Source organism: Ctenopharyngodon idella, chromosome 10 (assembly GCF_019924925.1).
Source record: "Ctenopharyngodon idella isolate HZGC_01 chromosome 10, HZGC01, whole genome shotgun sequence".
Taxonomy (NCBI): Eukaryota; Metazoa; Chordata; class Actinopteri; order Cypriniformes; family Xenocyprididae; genus Ctenopharyngodon; species Ctenopharyngodon idella.
The window spans coordinates 15,765,387-15,781,337 of NC_067229.1; the positions used below are offsets into that span (position 1 = coordinate 15,765,387).

Below are 15,951 nucleotides of genomic sequence, written 5' to 3' on the forward strand. Positions count from 1 at the left end.
TACAACAAAATATCTAAGTTACCTTTTCAAATAAGTAACGCAATTACTTTTTCACATTTATTGACTGACAGCTCTCCTGTCCCCATGTTGAGAGAAATAAAGCGCAGAGGCGTTGTGTGCGCTGTGTAAACCTGATGGTTATTGTAGTTCTATACTAAATGTGAATATGCATTTATTCATCTCACTTGCATGAAAACATTCAGTATTCCTCAAAATGAATACAAACTGAAATGCAAACTCAGTTTTCTTCAGCCTGAAGCTCATTTCACTTTTGGTGTGAACGGGCCTTAACATTTGCCAAAAAATATTTCTTTTTTAGTTCTTATTAAAAAACAAACAAGGAAGCCCAGTATAGAAATAGTAACGCAAAAGTAATGTAACGCATTAATTTTCATAAAAAGTAACTAAGTACTTTTTTAGGGAGTAACGCAATATTGTATTACTTTTAAAAGTAACTTTCCCCAACAATGTATACACACACACACACAAAAGGAAAACATTTCATATCAAAAAGATCCTTTTTCATTTTATTTTTGGATTTATTTCTAAGGGGAAAAAAAAATATATAATTCAATAAATATTATGGCAACATCAACAAAACAGACATACATGGACCTCAACACACAGAAGGCATTAAAAAAAAATATTACAGACATCCTACATTAGGAAACATTTTGTTGTTTTGTTTTTATAAGCACCTACATTTACACACACCAAAATTTGTAATACTGCCTATGTGAAACAAATTTGTGACACAGTTGAGAAATTTCTCTCTGACCCATTAAAAACGAATGTAAAAAAATTTGTTTTGCACAAGTTTAAACAAAAAGTGCAACTACAAACATGCAGCAAATGAGATTTTGCAGCTAGCTTCAAACTTCTGAAGATTTTCTTTTGAGAAACTTTAAGCACTACAATAGTGGAACGCATATCCTCCCATGGCTCTGCAAGGCAATATACTGAGTCGCAACAAATTTTTGTTTTGAAAGAGAAAGAATGTCCATTAATCATTTTCCTCAATCCTCTCACGTGTGTTCAGAAACAGACTGCATAGTTTAGTAGAGAGAGGAGAGAATTTTTTTCTTAACATCCTTCGAAATCCATTAGTTCCTTTCTTGGACTGGGCAGATAGAAGCGCAGGTTTAATATGACCTTGAATTTCATGTTTGATTGTTTATTTATCATTTCAAACAATTGTGCTTTAACAAAAGAATTTCAAAGATGTCACAAAAGGCACAAATGTTCATTTAACATTTTACAGATAACAACAGTTTAGTTCTGTGCTTGTTCAACAATCATTTGTTACAGCAATAGTGATATTCTTATGCAGCGTTCACACTGACAGAGATTAAATCATTGGATTTCGCCTACTATTGAATTCTAGTACGCGTTTCTACACAATGATCAATTAGATGTCCAAAAACTGACTGGTTGTTTAGAGAGATTGTCTACTTTAGTAAGATTTTGTCTGTTTTAAAAACTTTTTTTTAGCCTTATATTTGACATTTTCACCAGAAATTAGCATGCTAACAGCATTTTGCACTGTTTTTTATGTGTCCTGGCATTAGTTTTGTTCCAGATTTGCATGAAGTTGAACTTTAAACTGCATTGCATTGTAAACGGTCTCTGTTGCTCATGTGGCCTCAAATCACCAACTCTCATTGCAAATTAAAGACTTCCAGATGCTTTGTCGCTGCAAATCTCTGTCAATGTAAATGCCCCTTCAGGGATAAACCGAATGCAAATGACTACTAAATGATCAGGTCAATTCTCAAATGTCGTTATTTGCGCTTCCATATAACCGGTCTATAAAGACAAGCGGAACCATGTTCTTACAGAACCGTGAAAGATCACTGATCCACTAAAAGCCCTCAAATACACATCCATCATGCACTCCAGAACGTCAAACATTGAGTCATCCGACTTGAAAACCTTTCAGTTCTTTGGTTTTTCTTTTTCTGAATCCTAATGAACCGTAATGTGATTATGAGGAATTATACAGAAAACAGTGTGAGTTCAAATATACCAGCGGCGTATCCATGGTGACAGTTTTAGCTGAGCTTAGCATAAGAAAACGAAAACCACGCACACACACACAAACTCGTGCTCTTGGTCTACAGAAGAAACAAAACAGACCGAGAAGGATCGAAGGAGGAAGTGATCCGTAACCACAGTGATACACTCTCGTTTCGTATCCTCATTTAGCTGTACAGACTCAAAAAGAAAGAAGCGAGAGTTGTCCTTGTCCAAATTTCGCCATTATGGAAGTCATCTTCCCCTTCGCTGTTTCATTGTGCAACCATTAATACCAACTGAAACGACGTGCATCTTTTAAAAATAGCTGTGAACCAAAGCTCAGCGGAACTCTGGACTCAATGGTTATGTGATTCTACTTCCTCCTTCCTTTCCTGCAGCAGAAGCTTCCAGAAGGAACCCTCCAGAGAGGAAGCAGTTTCACATCCAGGAGCAGGAAGGAAGGCCTCCCATCGGCCGAGAGGGTGGTGACATCCTCCTGCTGAGAGGATAAGTTTAGGAGAGGTGGTTGGGGCCGTACTATGGGTTTACGTCCACAAGTTTGTCGAGTTCTGGCAACAAGTGGAACCCTCAAACCGGAGAGACCTTCAGGGACACTGAGTAAACACTCCCGCTCTCCACTTTTGCTTTGTCTTTGGAGGCAATTCCAGACCTTTCTTGCTTCCACAGTCCACCCTCACCGTTTCCCAGAATGAATCTTTCCCCCCAAACACCTTGCGTTACATGACCGTGCAACTCTTTGCTTTGTCTTTGCGTAGGTCTGTTGACACGGCAGCAAGATCCGGTCGACTAGGCATATGTGATATGCGTTTGGTTGAGCGTGCAGATTTGTTGCGCTTGATGTTTTTGTTGTTCTTATTTACACAAGCCAGTGTTGCGACGTGGAAAATGTCCCGCACGCTGTTCTCCGACTGCACTGCGGAGCATTCGATATAAGGTGCGGATATCTGCTTAGCCATAGCTGAACCCTAAAAGAGAAAGAGGACATAATGAGCTTTGATGTGAACCGAAATCAGCAATTAACAGTTAAACCGCGATTCGCAGTATATAGTGCTGCGATTACTGCTTGCAATTTCATCAAAATTAAGTTTAGCTTTGTGCACAGGAAGATTTAGCTCTTTATCACGGATTAGATTAGTAACCTAAACCGTTGCAATGTTGCTGAACTGCCTTTGCTGATAAACGTAATTACTGGTAAAGTAATAAGATAGGCGTTAGATAAGGCAAATTAAAGACCTGAAGTTGAGTGTCTCAATGCCATCCATCCAAATTGCAAATGCAGTTTATATGAGAACCACCCACCTGATCGTAAGACACCGGCGTCTGTCTGTGATTGGACAGCTCCACTAAAGTCGTGAGGTCCGTCCTAAGGTCTGACTTGCATCCGACGAGGAGCATCTTTGTGTTGGGACAGAATTCCTGGATCTCTCCTTTCCACTGTGAGAGAAAGACACAAAACCAACACAGAAAGATGAAACCAGATGGCCTTGATCCATCCCTGTCTGAGAGAGGACAAAAGACAAGAACAAGTGTTTCCTGTTCCCATTCTCTTAGCGTATCACGTTCCATCCCATCCCTTTTTTTTCACAAGAGTATTAATCTTCCTTGATAGAGGTGAGGCACATGCTTCCTGCGGGGATAAGCTTGCACTGAAATGGCTGCTTTTCAGGGTGTGTATCCGTGTGTGCGCGTCTTCCCAACAATGCTACAGGTGATCTGCATTCCTGTCCTTCCCAAACAAAGCATTTTTTGTGTTGGTGTGGCATTAAATCATCGGATTTAATCTGGCAAGGAGACAGGCGGGTACGACACAGCCATACGATTGTTCACACAGGAACACCGACACCCTACATTCCCTCGTTCCCATGATCCTTTTGTGCTCACCTCTGGCTCCCAGAGGCCTCAAAGTCCCGGGAGACAGCACTAGCTTATTCCAAGCAGGGACCCACGTGTAGCCTGATCGTATTTCCGATTCTGTGTCCCAGATTTCAACCGTTTTAAGTCTATCAATCTATCGGGCTGAACTTCCACTCACATGGTCTAGTTAATGCCTGCATAATACTATCAAGGGGGGCCTAACCGAGTGAAACAGTGCCACAGGCCATTTCAGACACCTGACCCCAGACTGAGAGTCTACGAGAAGACATCCAACCCTACCAAACAAAGGATTACTTTATTGGGATGCAACAAAGAAAGGGCAGATCACAAAAGACTTGTAGAAGAATTTCTCTGAATCACAGTAAAGCATTTAAAAGCCAATTAGACTGTCGGGAACCAGTAAGGTCAAGCCTACAGTTCGATATCCAAGAAACTCAAATTCAGTGCACCACACCCGTATTTTGCACCAAGACGTCAACTACTTAGACAATAAAACATTTTTCCTTTGTCAAGAATGCATGTCTTCAATCAAGAACCTCAGGTGGTCATTTTGGAGCCCTAAAATCTGATTGGTTGATAGCAATGTCTTTCAATCCCTGAAACCTAGCTCTAATCCTAAATTCTGACGAGTTGATGGGAATGTTCTTCAAGACCCCAACCCCAGTCCTAAAATGTGATTGGTTGATAGCAATGTCATTCAATCCCTGAAACCTAGCTCTAATCCTAAATTCTGACAAGTTGATGGGAATGTTCTTCAAGACCCCAACCCCAGTCCTAAAATACGATTGGTTGATATCAATATCATTCCAGGAACAACAATTGATGTTAATAAAGGAATATCCTACTTGTTTAGCTCACATTAAGTGTGTCAGCTCAGTTACTGCATGGTGTAAAAATGTTCACCTTCTTTAGGACGCTGTCCAGGGTCTCCGGTCGGCTGATGTCAAAACATATGATGACAGCGTCCGAATCTGGATACGAGAGTGGTCTGACGTTGTCATAATATGGGGAGCCTGTAACACAAAAAGGTGGATTGGTCAGAAAGTTCACTTGAACATACGCATGCATTAAGAACTAGACAAGGATAGTGGTTCTGTCTGGAGGGCTCGATATATTACTTAACCTCATTTAACTTTCACTCGGCGATGCAGTACAGACAGTAATTTGAAAGCATTCATGAATTTTTAAACCACTGAAGCCCCTTTTCAGACAAACTAAACATGAAACTTTTACACATAAATGCACACTTTTGCTTTCCAGAAGGAATGAAATAGCCTTTAAAAAAGTTTATTCATAAAAAAAAAAAAAAAAAAAAAAAAAAAATCTCAGTACACAGAACACTTCCAGTTCTTTGTCACTGGTGCAATGTGGATTAGTTTAGCTAGTGCTAAATTATGATTCATAATGATTTACACAAGCACAAGACAGTTCTTCAAATCCATAACTCAAAGTATGAGCAATAAAAATACTAATGCTTGCCTTAGCTAACAGAGCTAATAACTAGACCCTTGCCAGATGTAGCATTTCCCTCCTGGCTAAAACCGGAGATGTTTTTCTTTGTGAGGACGGTACAATCCAGGATTTACTCTGACAGAACGAAGCATTACCGCCCACCGCTAACTCTGCCAGACATGGTATGTAAAATCCACATAGGACAAACACATTTATATCGTGCCAGATTCCAGGACAGAAGTGGTGTTTACGAGAGAGAGAGAGAGAAGGGAGGGCTGTTTAGTTTGACAGAATGATAATTCACAGTGCCAGAAGTTAAGTAGAAAAATGTGAAGTTGAAAACACATGCAGCCGCAGGACTTTACAGCTCATATTCCAGCCACAGCTACAGGCCAAAAAACAAGAAAACAACTCGGACAACATTTCACTGTTTCACATGAGACATTTGCTTTTTATTATGGTTAATCTTTTAATCACTAATTTGCAATGTCAAGTAGTAACTACATCTGTATCTAGATCTAAATATCAAAGTTGTTTTGAAAGTATTTTGTGTGGCCTTCTGCCTTTTCTAAGACACACAACAGTTGCCCACAAACACACACATACATGAATATACACACTCTCAGTTTTCTCTCTAAACAGCTCACTAAACATTATTTTATTTCTCTGTCCAGTGTACACATAACAAACCCAAACCCTGCAGAGTGTGTGTCTGTAAAGTATTTGTGTAAGTAATAGCTAACTGCAGTGAAACACACTTGTAGGAAACCATCACAACACACACTAGATTCCTTAATACACATACATCTCTCTTTCCCTCTGTGTGTGTGTGTGTGTGTGTGTGTGTGAAGGATACTGACAGCTGATGGATTCCCCTGAGTGTTCAAATGCTTCTCTAAACATGTGACCACGTAAACACACACACACACACACACACACACAGTAAATAATTCTTGGCCACTGGCCTTTTTTTTGGGAGGGAGGCTTAGATCCCTCACTGTCTTCTTGATCTACATCATAAAGCAATAAACACACAATTCTCCAACTCTGCAAAGTAAATATAACCCGTAAACTACGCTACAGAAAATCCCTTATGTTTTGATAAATTCCTAAACTACTATTACAAACTTTTACAAAAAGGTCTTTTCGAACTCCACATCAGTCCACAAGTTCCTCCTGAATTTCATTTCCTCCTTGACTAACAAGGTAGGAAAAATTTCAGAGAACATAATGGTTCACATGGTGCTTTTTTTCCCCCTGATGTCCAACCACACAATAGCTGCTTTGTGGAGAAAGAGAGCAAACCTTTCCTCACAGGAATGTGAGGCATGCGGGCCCAAATCGCAGAGGTTGAAATATGATCCAACCGACAGCTTTGACCAGCTTTGAGAAGTAGGTCTGAGAGAGCCTGTCCCGGCAGGAGCCCATTCAAATGATCCCGGGAACGTTTTGTTTTCGGGGGTTAGTTGATAATGAGGTCTCCCCTTGCTGATAATAGTCAAGGGTTGGATTAAGAAGGTTAGATAACAACATTTTAGGTCAAGACTTTGAAAAAAAAATGCAATAGCTGAATGATACTTTTTTACAAAATAAAATTAAGTTCAAAGGACTTTTTGAACGTACAATCAAGATTAAGAAGCAATTAGCAAACACTTAATTTGTAATTTAACCTCTCTGAATCTACAAATTCCGAAAGCAACCCTCAAATGCTTAAGATTTCTCTTTAGTTCAACTCTAAAGACATGAAAATCAAAAACTGACTATTTACCTTCTTAATAAATGTCCCTGGCATGGTTTCTATAAAACTGCTAAGTGGTTGCTAGGGTGTTCTGGGTAGTTGCTAGGTGGTATCTTATTGGCCAAAGCCCCCCACCCTAAGCCTCTAGGATATTCTACTAGTAGTGATTCTTGACCATAAATGGCCACTTTTCAAGATCCAATCAAATTTCAATGAATATCAAGCCACACCTTTCATTGTTTTCCCAATTAATAGCCTATTTTAGTGTAAATTACATTTTAAATAATAGTTAAATAGTTTAAATGTGTTAGGCAAGTCTTTAGGCTCTGTGCTAGATATTCCCATTACATTTTTGTAAGGAAATATCTATTCCAGCTTTCAGCCCACAACCTCAGCAATCTGATCAAGGAGTCTGATAAAATATTTCAGCTGCAAACAAGTGACATCTCACAAGGTCATCCAGTCAAACTTGCCAATTCAAAGACACCATCCAATCGAACTCATCATGACAGCGTATCTGTCACCAGCCCTAGGGGAGCAAAGAGATAGGACGCTTGAGGAACAATGGACTGAATTTGGCGCTATAGTTATCCAAAACAATATGCTTATTGTAAAACGTACAAGTCACAAAGGAACAAAACGATCCCAGAGCAGTGTGCGTGTATATTGATTGATCATGGTCTGACTGGTGGATAAGGAACCTTTGAGACAGGCATGTCAAGATCCTGGCTTCATATCTGCAGGGGGTTTCTGGTCAATAAGTGTCTGGAAGAGCTGAGATGGGGGAAGGGGGTCTGATTCCACAGAGGATTGGCTATTAGGGGATATACACACGCATGCTCATGGCCATCGAGAAGATCAGAGAGCATGTGGTCCCTCGTCTCCGGTAGTGTTATCTTGACACTTGGCTTCTTGTGTGTCATATAACACACAATACATGCACATACACAATTGGGTTTCAGATTTAGAAGGACTTACTAAGCCCAGAATCAATATACACAAGAAACCCCTAATGAAACATTCATGCAGTGGACTGGCAACGGCACTTTGACATTGAAATAATGACCAAAAGATTGCCTGGATTTTCATTGCGGTGAACAGGAATCATTTTAACAAACACAACAATGGGCTACAGTCCTAAAAAAGATGTTCCCCAAGAGTTGAGTTCAATCAAAACTAAAACAAACAAAAAGAAACAAGATTGCATTCCCCTCTTTTGTACTTGACACAAAAACTCTTGGTCGTACTTTTTCGGAAGCGAACTGTTTGAATTCGGGGTGGTACGCATGTATTCTACTGTATCAATAGGTTCCATGGCGGTCAGTGACGGATATTGCCAGCTGAATGGTGAATGGGGTCGTGACTCAACAGCTGATTGGTGGACAATGACAGGAGCAGCCACCCTCTTGGTTGACGGGGGTGGCAGCTGTTGGAAACAAAGCAGCAAAAAGAAGAGATGCCAAGAAACTATCCATTCGGGCAATTCTAGGAGCAACCCCCGAATTTATCGACTGTTCAGAAACACTCAAGGAAATAAATGTTAGATTATTTGAGGGCAAAAAAAATACACAAGGTTGCCTAGTCCACATGTCTCTTTCTCTCATTATCTGGAATGTGCTCAGGTGTGTTTGGAACTTGTTAAATCCTGGACTTAGGCTTTTGAGAGAGAAGACCGCACACACACTGGGGAGACCTTGGAGCCTGGCTCTGACACAATAACTTACACAGTAATGAACAGCAGACTGGAAGCCCACAGCCTGACACAAGCAACTAACTACATATCCAAACGTCAGTACCAGACGGGCGGTCCTGCCCGCAGACGCCCACCGCAGACATCTGTCAGCTGAACACTTTCCTGTACCTACCTACATTACAAACTGAACCACCACGCATTGAATTATCATCAGATACAGCTCTAGTTTGAGCTTTAAAATGGTTCTAGATTGAGAAAATGATTCTGGATTTAAGCATTAACTCTAGATGTAGCACTTGGCACAAAATTTAGGCAAGTACTTCCAATTTAGGACAGACTCTGATTCAGGAAATTGATCCAGATTGAGTCCAATTGTTGGAATTTGCTCTCAAGATTGTAGCACATTCCTCTAGTTTTAGGATATATCTCAAAATTTAACATTTAGATTTATAATATTCATTCATATTTAGCACGATTCATATTCAGAAAATGGCCACAATTTTGATTTTAGGTTAGTTCTGTTCTCTAGATCTAGGACTGATTCTACTATGCGATCAATAAGCATGAATGTCCTTTTTGGCCAAGGCTGGTTTAGTGCTGGTCTAGCTAATGAACCAGCATAGTCATACTGTTCACAAGTATCAAGTTTTGCTGGTTAAGATAGATAAGAAGCCTAGACTCTAGCATACCAGCATTCAAAGCACAACATAAGCTAGTGACCTGCTGTGCTAGCCTTTCAGCAGGTCAAATTAGCACATGGTTCTTGATTTAGGAAATTACTCAAGACTTGCACATAGTTTTGGATGCAAGAAATTGATTCAGATTGAGAATATAACTCTGAATTTTGAAAATTACTATTTGCAAATGGCTGAAAAGACCCTCCTGAAAAAGACCAGCTTAGCTGATTTGGTGTTGGTCTTCCTGGCCAGGCTGCAAAACCCAGCTGGTAAAGTTGATCAAACAGCATACCCTTCCTGGTTTACCTAGAAGCTTGGTGGCTTAACATATACATGGTGGAGGAAATATTTAGCACATAACTGTACATTTCAGACCACACACAGCACCAAACAATTTAGAGCCCCAGGTTCAGGTCTGAATGCAGTTTACCCCAGATCATAGCTAAGCTCCAAAGAGGCCACCATCTAAAGCAGTCTGTCTGGCTGGATGCTTTACAGGGCCTGTGATTACCTCCAGACAGCAGGTCTGATCTCTCCTGCGTGATCCGGGCACAAGCTCTGGAAACGTACCAATACCCCACATTCAGACAGAGCGAGTCAAGACCCTACTCTAATTTGCCTGAGTGGTCACGGCTGTTTGGTTTTGTTAAACGTGTGAATTGCAGCACGACCCCAGCTGTGGCAACAGTATTGGTTTCCTTCATAGCAACATTCCCAGTGATGTTATCCTAACATTCCTTAAAAGTGAGGTGTCCGTGGATCATATTCCACAGATGGGTGGAGTGTGTGAGAGTGTATTAGCAGGGTGTGTGTGTGCACGTGTGTGATTAAATGCTTGGCAGGCTGTCGTACTGACTCAACAACCAAGAATCGCTCAACCGCTCAGAAAAGGAAAGAAAAGCTATTAAACAAACCCAGATTTTCCTCCAGGCGTAAACGTAAGCGCTAACAATCACATCATTACCCTGCACAACACACTGATGCATCAATATGATGAAATGTTCACTGGCTTTATTAAGGAACAAAACAAGTTTGGACATGTCTTGAACCAATGTCTCATAAATTAACTAAATGGACATAAAACACACCAAATTAGGAACTTCTGAAGGTAATACGATCATTACATAGGTCAAACTTTGACTTTTTAAATTGTAACAAGACCTGCATTTACTGACTTAATTGTATATTAACAGCCACAATGTTCACAACATTATAGCATTATATAGTGCATGTAGTATATTTAATCTGCATATCATTTAAATCATTTATATACATCATTAGATGCTACTTAAGGGAGTCTGCAAATTATTATGTGTTTTATTATATCAAAAACACATTTTTATTATTATATATTAACTTATACAAATCCAACCAAACTAAAGAAGCTAAAGTTCAGCATTAATACATGAATATGCTAATATTTGCATATTATTGAAGGCCAGGCTTAACATGCAACACTTTTGTTTTATAAAGTATGTAACAAGGGGGTCCCACTCTGGTTCTCTATTCACCAAAGGGTCCTGAAAAGGGTTGAAGACCCCTGTACTACAGTATATATTTAGTGTATACACAATTATGGTACAGATGCATACAGGACAAAAACATTATTTGAGACTCACCTGAGGTGTCCCACAGGCTGAGCTCTATTCTCTGCTTGTCAATCTCAAAACTTGCTGTGTAATTCTCAAACACAGTGGGCACGTAATTCTAGGATAAAGAAACATGGAAGAAAATTGCAAATATGATCAAACATGTTTATTTTAAGAGATTAAAATGTAGATAGATAGGCTATATAAATGAAAACACATGCTAAAATCTAATGCCTATATCGTAAGACTCAGTTGCGCGCCCACTGGATTTTACGCATCTCACCTCTGGGAAGCAGTCCTTAGCAAAAACGTGGAGCAGAGCGGTTTTCCCACACTGACTGTCCCCCACGACCACGATCTTACATTTGAGGCTCTGACTCGGATCCATTCCGGGCTGAAGGGACAGTTTCTGTATAGATCTTCTCTCCTTCATTGATTGTCTTTAAGCGCAAGTCCGCGGAGGAGCACAACGTAAAGCTTTCTGTAATCACTTTGAGAAAGGTGCGGATTCCCTCTGTCCGTATCCTGATCTCTCTCTCTCCCTCCCTCTCCTGCAGGGATATACATCAACTGCTTGAATTACAGCCCTCTCACTTTTTGGGTATGTGCTGTGTTTTATATGCGCCCGGTAAACCAATGGCTGTCCTTGAAGACATCCTGAGATCCTCCCCTTTCCTTCAGCAGGGAGAGGGAAAGAGCGCACCCTACAGGCCTTAATAAATATGACTTTGCTTTTTACTCTATGACGAGAAGGTGTGATGGTGCATCTCCAATGACAAAAATGCTTTTTTTTTTTTTTTTTTTTAGCAATAGTTTAGTATGATTTCAAATATCTCGTTCCGACTGTCTTTAATATATACATATATTTTTGCCCTTGAAACTACATAATTCCATCATCATCAAACAGAAGTTTTATTTTATATATAAATGCCAGTTTGGGGCAAGTTGCCACATTTTTAATGCTGTAATAAAATATAATAATAATAATGCCAAAACAACATATGACATATGCCATTTTTGCTGTTTTATGTGCTAAAATATAAACCTACACTGAGAAATACTGACTAGAGTAAAATGTTCAAATTTACCCAAATTTACCTATAATATCTTCTGATATCTATCTTATATATTTATCCACTACACATTCATTCCATCAGCAAGTCATTGATTCTTACAGTAGATGCTGTGAATGTGTCTGACTGATTAGTTGACAGTATATTGTCCAGAATTTCTGTGGTTTGACAAATTAATTTTTAAGAGTACAAATACTCCATGTACATTTTCCCTCAGTAAAATAATTACAAAAATTCTCTTTAGATGTAGTACTGCATGCCATCTACCGAGTTGATTTGTTCAGATTTCAAGTAATCAAAAAATCATGAATATAAATTTGATCACAGGAGCAGGTGTATGTTTAAATGAGACATAAACACACGCAGTAAACTGATCTAATAATCATATCATGTTGGCTGTAGAGCAGTTGCCCAGGTGTGGAGGCACTGGAGCAGAAACAGCCCTTCTGGAAGACACAGAGCCAGCATATATTTATCTGCTGCACATTACATCAGCAAGTCATCGGCTCTTATAGTAGATTCTGTGAACTGAGAGAGAAAGTGAAAGAGGGTGAGAGAGAGAGAGAAAGAGAGAGAGAGAGATTACTAACAGACCAAAGTACCAAAAAGTACTGCGTACTACTATGCTCGTTTGGACATGCACCATAGTAATACAGTCAGACATACCATTTTTGTAGACAAACAGATAAATATTGCAGATAGATAATAGAAAGAGAGCCAGATAGACAGATACTGACAGATAGACAGACAGATAGATAGACAGACAGATAGATAGATAGATAGATAGATAGATAGATTTTCTATTATCTTCAGTTTATAGATATAATTTATTCTCTGTGCAGATATACAGCCAATATATAACAGGCCTACAATCAGCCCTGTGAATCTGCTCACCCACAACACCACACAAACCCCTGAGGCCGTCAGAAAGATGATGACTGTAGCTGCTGATGTGCGTCTGTGTGTTGAGGGAAGGTCATTGTATATTGACACACATTCCTTCAAGTTTGTTCTGTGAAATGGGAGCAAATATTGACCCAATGTACAGCTAATAATTTGAAATCTACCTTGCCCCTGTATCCAATAGTTACTGCATGAAAACCCTCATCTGTAGCAGCCGTCACACAGATGTATCATCTCACGTGGCTCTGTGAGGTGAAGCGGAGCAGTCTGACCTGTCTCTGCACATCCCAGCAAAAAGATCATTATATGTGTCAGCAATGACGCCAATTAAATTATGAATTTGAGAGTCTAATGAAACCACCTACGCACTTGGTAATGTCATGTTCTTCCTACAGTTCAAAGGTCAAAGTCTGAGAGCACTGAAATAAACCCGCTTAGCCATCCAAGCTGAAACACATAAAACAATCTACATTTTCACAAAACTGAGTATTCAAACTATAACAATTAGCACAATTATCAGTAACGCTAAACAACTTGGTAGACATCTTTATCAAGCTAATCCATTTGCTATCAAATTTATAAATATTTGTATTCGTATCAAATAAGGTTGGGAAGGTCAAGATTTTAGTGTATTTTAATATTTTTTCAGTGTACTGAAAAGTTTTAACTCTTTCCTGAACAAAATGTTAGCAATGCTAACCCATGCCAAACTTACACCACTATGCTAACGTGTTCTAGGGTGTTGCTATGTGATTGCTAAGGTGTTCTGGGTGGTTGTCAGGACATTCTGTGTATTTATAGGTGGTTGTTTACTAGCCAAACTCAGAAGAGATCGCTAACGATAACTTTTAGCAATAGTGAAGCTAGCATTTCCACAAAAGAAGTGATTTGACTGACTATCTGTCCAATTTAAACACCTTTTTGTTGGTTTTATCACAGTAAGCGACTTAACAAACCTCATACTGTTATTTGTTTGTTTATGCGGCATGTTCATTGACTCGTGTTTAGCGATAATGGCTGATTGTCATGGTCATTCTGCGACGCGGAGTGACAGTAAAATGGCCCTTTTCTTCTTAAATTGCTTTCTGCTTCACAGATCTTTCTGTCAATAGTCATTCAGGCAGACACGCTGACATTTTCCTCCGACTAACACTGCTCAAATCCTGCTCGCTTTAAACTGAAGATTCATTTTCCTCAAGTGGAGGTGACTGTGAGAGAGAGAGAGAGCGCAAATAAGATCAGGAACTGAGGCACATTGAAGGGAGAATTTCAAACATACATCAGTGAGCGACAAGTTAATACAGTCAAAATGAGAGTGAAAGAGAGAACTGCGGGAAAGATGTTGCCATTTGACATTTCCCCTGAGCAAGACCCTTTCAACTCACACACACACACACACACACACTTGCTGGGGCCGGTCAACTTTAAAAAGTGTCAGCTTGCACTGGGAATGGGAAACAGATCTTATATATCACTTCAGAGGTTTGTCAGTGGGCCATCCAGTCTTAAACGCACAGAATTAGTAGTGAAACATGAGATCAAATCCGGCACCATTTACTTTCTACACAAGTATATAACCTTAGTACATCCTATTTAATTTTCCACTGAATTTTACCTCAGAAAAATGTCAAATACGGAATTTATTTGTTACAAATGGAAGTTAATGCTGTTACGCTTCATGTTGTTGAGACAGAAAATATAATGAAGAAAAATTTCAACATACATTCTACTCACTTTAAATGACCATTTATGGGGATTACTAGGATATAATCTTATGCTTTTACACTTGTTTGTATTTTTAGGGAGTTTAGAACTCACCTGTGACAGTGGAATTAACCCAGAAGCATTTCACTGGCTAATTATTCCACCTGTCAATCACAGGGTAAGAACAAAAGCCCAAAACCAGTCCCTACGCTCAGTTTTAAATCTGTCCTCAGAGGCTGAACTGTTTATTTAAAGGTCATTAACATGAAGTCATGTTTTGTCAAGACATAAAACACATTATAAATTAGTGAACGCTGCTGTAAAAACCTGTCTAATGAAATTAAAGACAACATGTCTGCTTGACATATGAGTAACTCCAAAAATCCCCCAGGGTGAATGAAGTAAATAACAATAACTACAGTTTATCCTTGCAAAGACTATGTTTAGATGTAGTTCCAAAAGTTATTTGCGTTCACAAATTGTTCACAAACTGGAATGAAGATTTCGTTGACAAACTGGACAGAACGATTCGTTGATAAACTGGATAGAATGATTAATTAACAAATTAAAGCATTTGTTTACAAATAGGACTGAACAAAATTATTCATAAGATGCACTGAATGATCTGTTCACAAGTCAGACTGAACGAAACATTCACAAATCACAATGAATGATCTGTTCACGAGTCAGACTGAACAATTTGTTCACAAATTAGACTGAACGAATCATTCACATTAGAGTGAACAATTTGGTCAAAAATCAGACTGAATGAATCGTTCACTAATTGTACTGAACCATTCATTCACAAATCAGACTGAGCAAATCACTGTCAAATGATCAAGTCCCTGAGAAAAAGAAAGCATTTTAAATTCCCCAAAATGATACACTTCACTTCAAGTCTCATAAAAATAAAGAAAAAGCTAAATAAAACCATCAGGATTTGTCACAGAAGTGCTTAAACTGTGTCTCTGTTGGCGGCTGGTTTGTGCAAGTTCCCCATGATTGGCTACATATATGGTATTTTACGCTTTTGATCCACAAAATGTGTGACAAACTGATTGGAGACTTTATTGCTTGTGAGTTATGCTTGTGTGACAAGAGTCTCATAATTCCCTGGGTGTGGACAGTAGTGACAGAGGGGAAAGTCTTTTGTGGTAAATCTATCCCTGAGGTCTTTGATGTGGAGTCAAAGATGTGTCGTTTGTCAGTG

General features: G+C 39.2%; 1 protein-coding gene across 1 annotated transcript; it reads right to left on the reverse strand.

Moving 5' to 3' along the window:
• Window positions 1-499: 499 nt before the first annotated feature.
• rnd3a (Rho family GTPase 3a) lies at window positions 500-12,618 on the reverse strand. The gene is made up of 5 exons (XM_051909912.1): window positions 11,345-12,618; window positions 11,092-11,179; window positions 4,816-4,925; window positions 3,337-3,471; window positions 500-3,002 (listed from the first exon to the last, which is right to left on the reverse strand). Exons 1-5 carry the CDS (start codon window positions 11,492-11,494, stop codon window positions 2,754-2,756), a joined length of 732 nt encoding a protein of 243 aa, XP_051765872.1. The 5' UTR covers window positions 11,495-12,618; the 3' UTR covers window positions 500-2,753.
• Between the last annotated feature and the right edge of the window lie 3,333 nt (window positions 12,619-15,951).

Excerpts from the sequence above, each read along its gene's own strand:
- rnd3a (XM_051909912.1), bottom strand. The coding sequence starts at position 11,494 with ATGAAGGAGAGAAGATCTATACAGAAACTGTCCCTTCAGCCCGGAATG. Across the intron at positions 4,926-11,091 it reads CAGCCTGTGGGACACCTCAG|GCTCCCCATATTATGACAAC; the intron begins GTGAGTCTCAAA and ends TTTGTGTTACAG. Across the intron at positions 3,472-4,815 it reads TGGACAGCGTCCTAAAGAAG|TGGAAAGGAGAGATCCAGGA; the intron begins GTGAACATTTTT and ends TTTCTCTCACAG.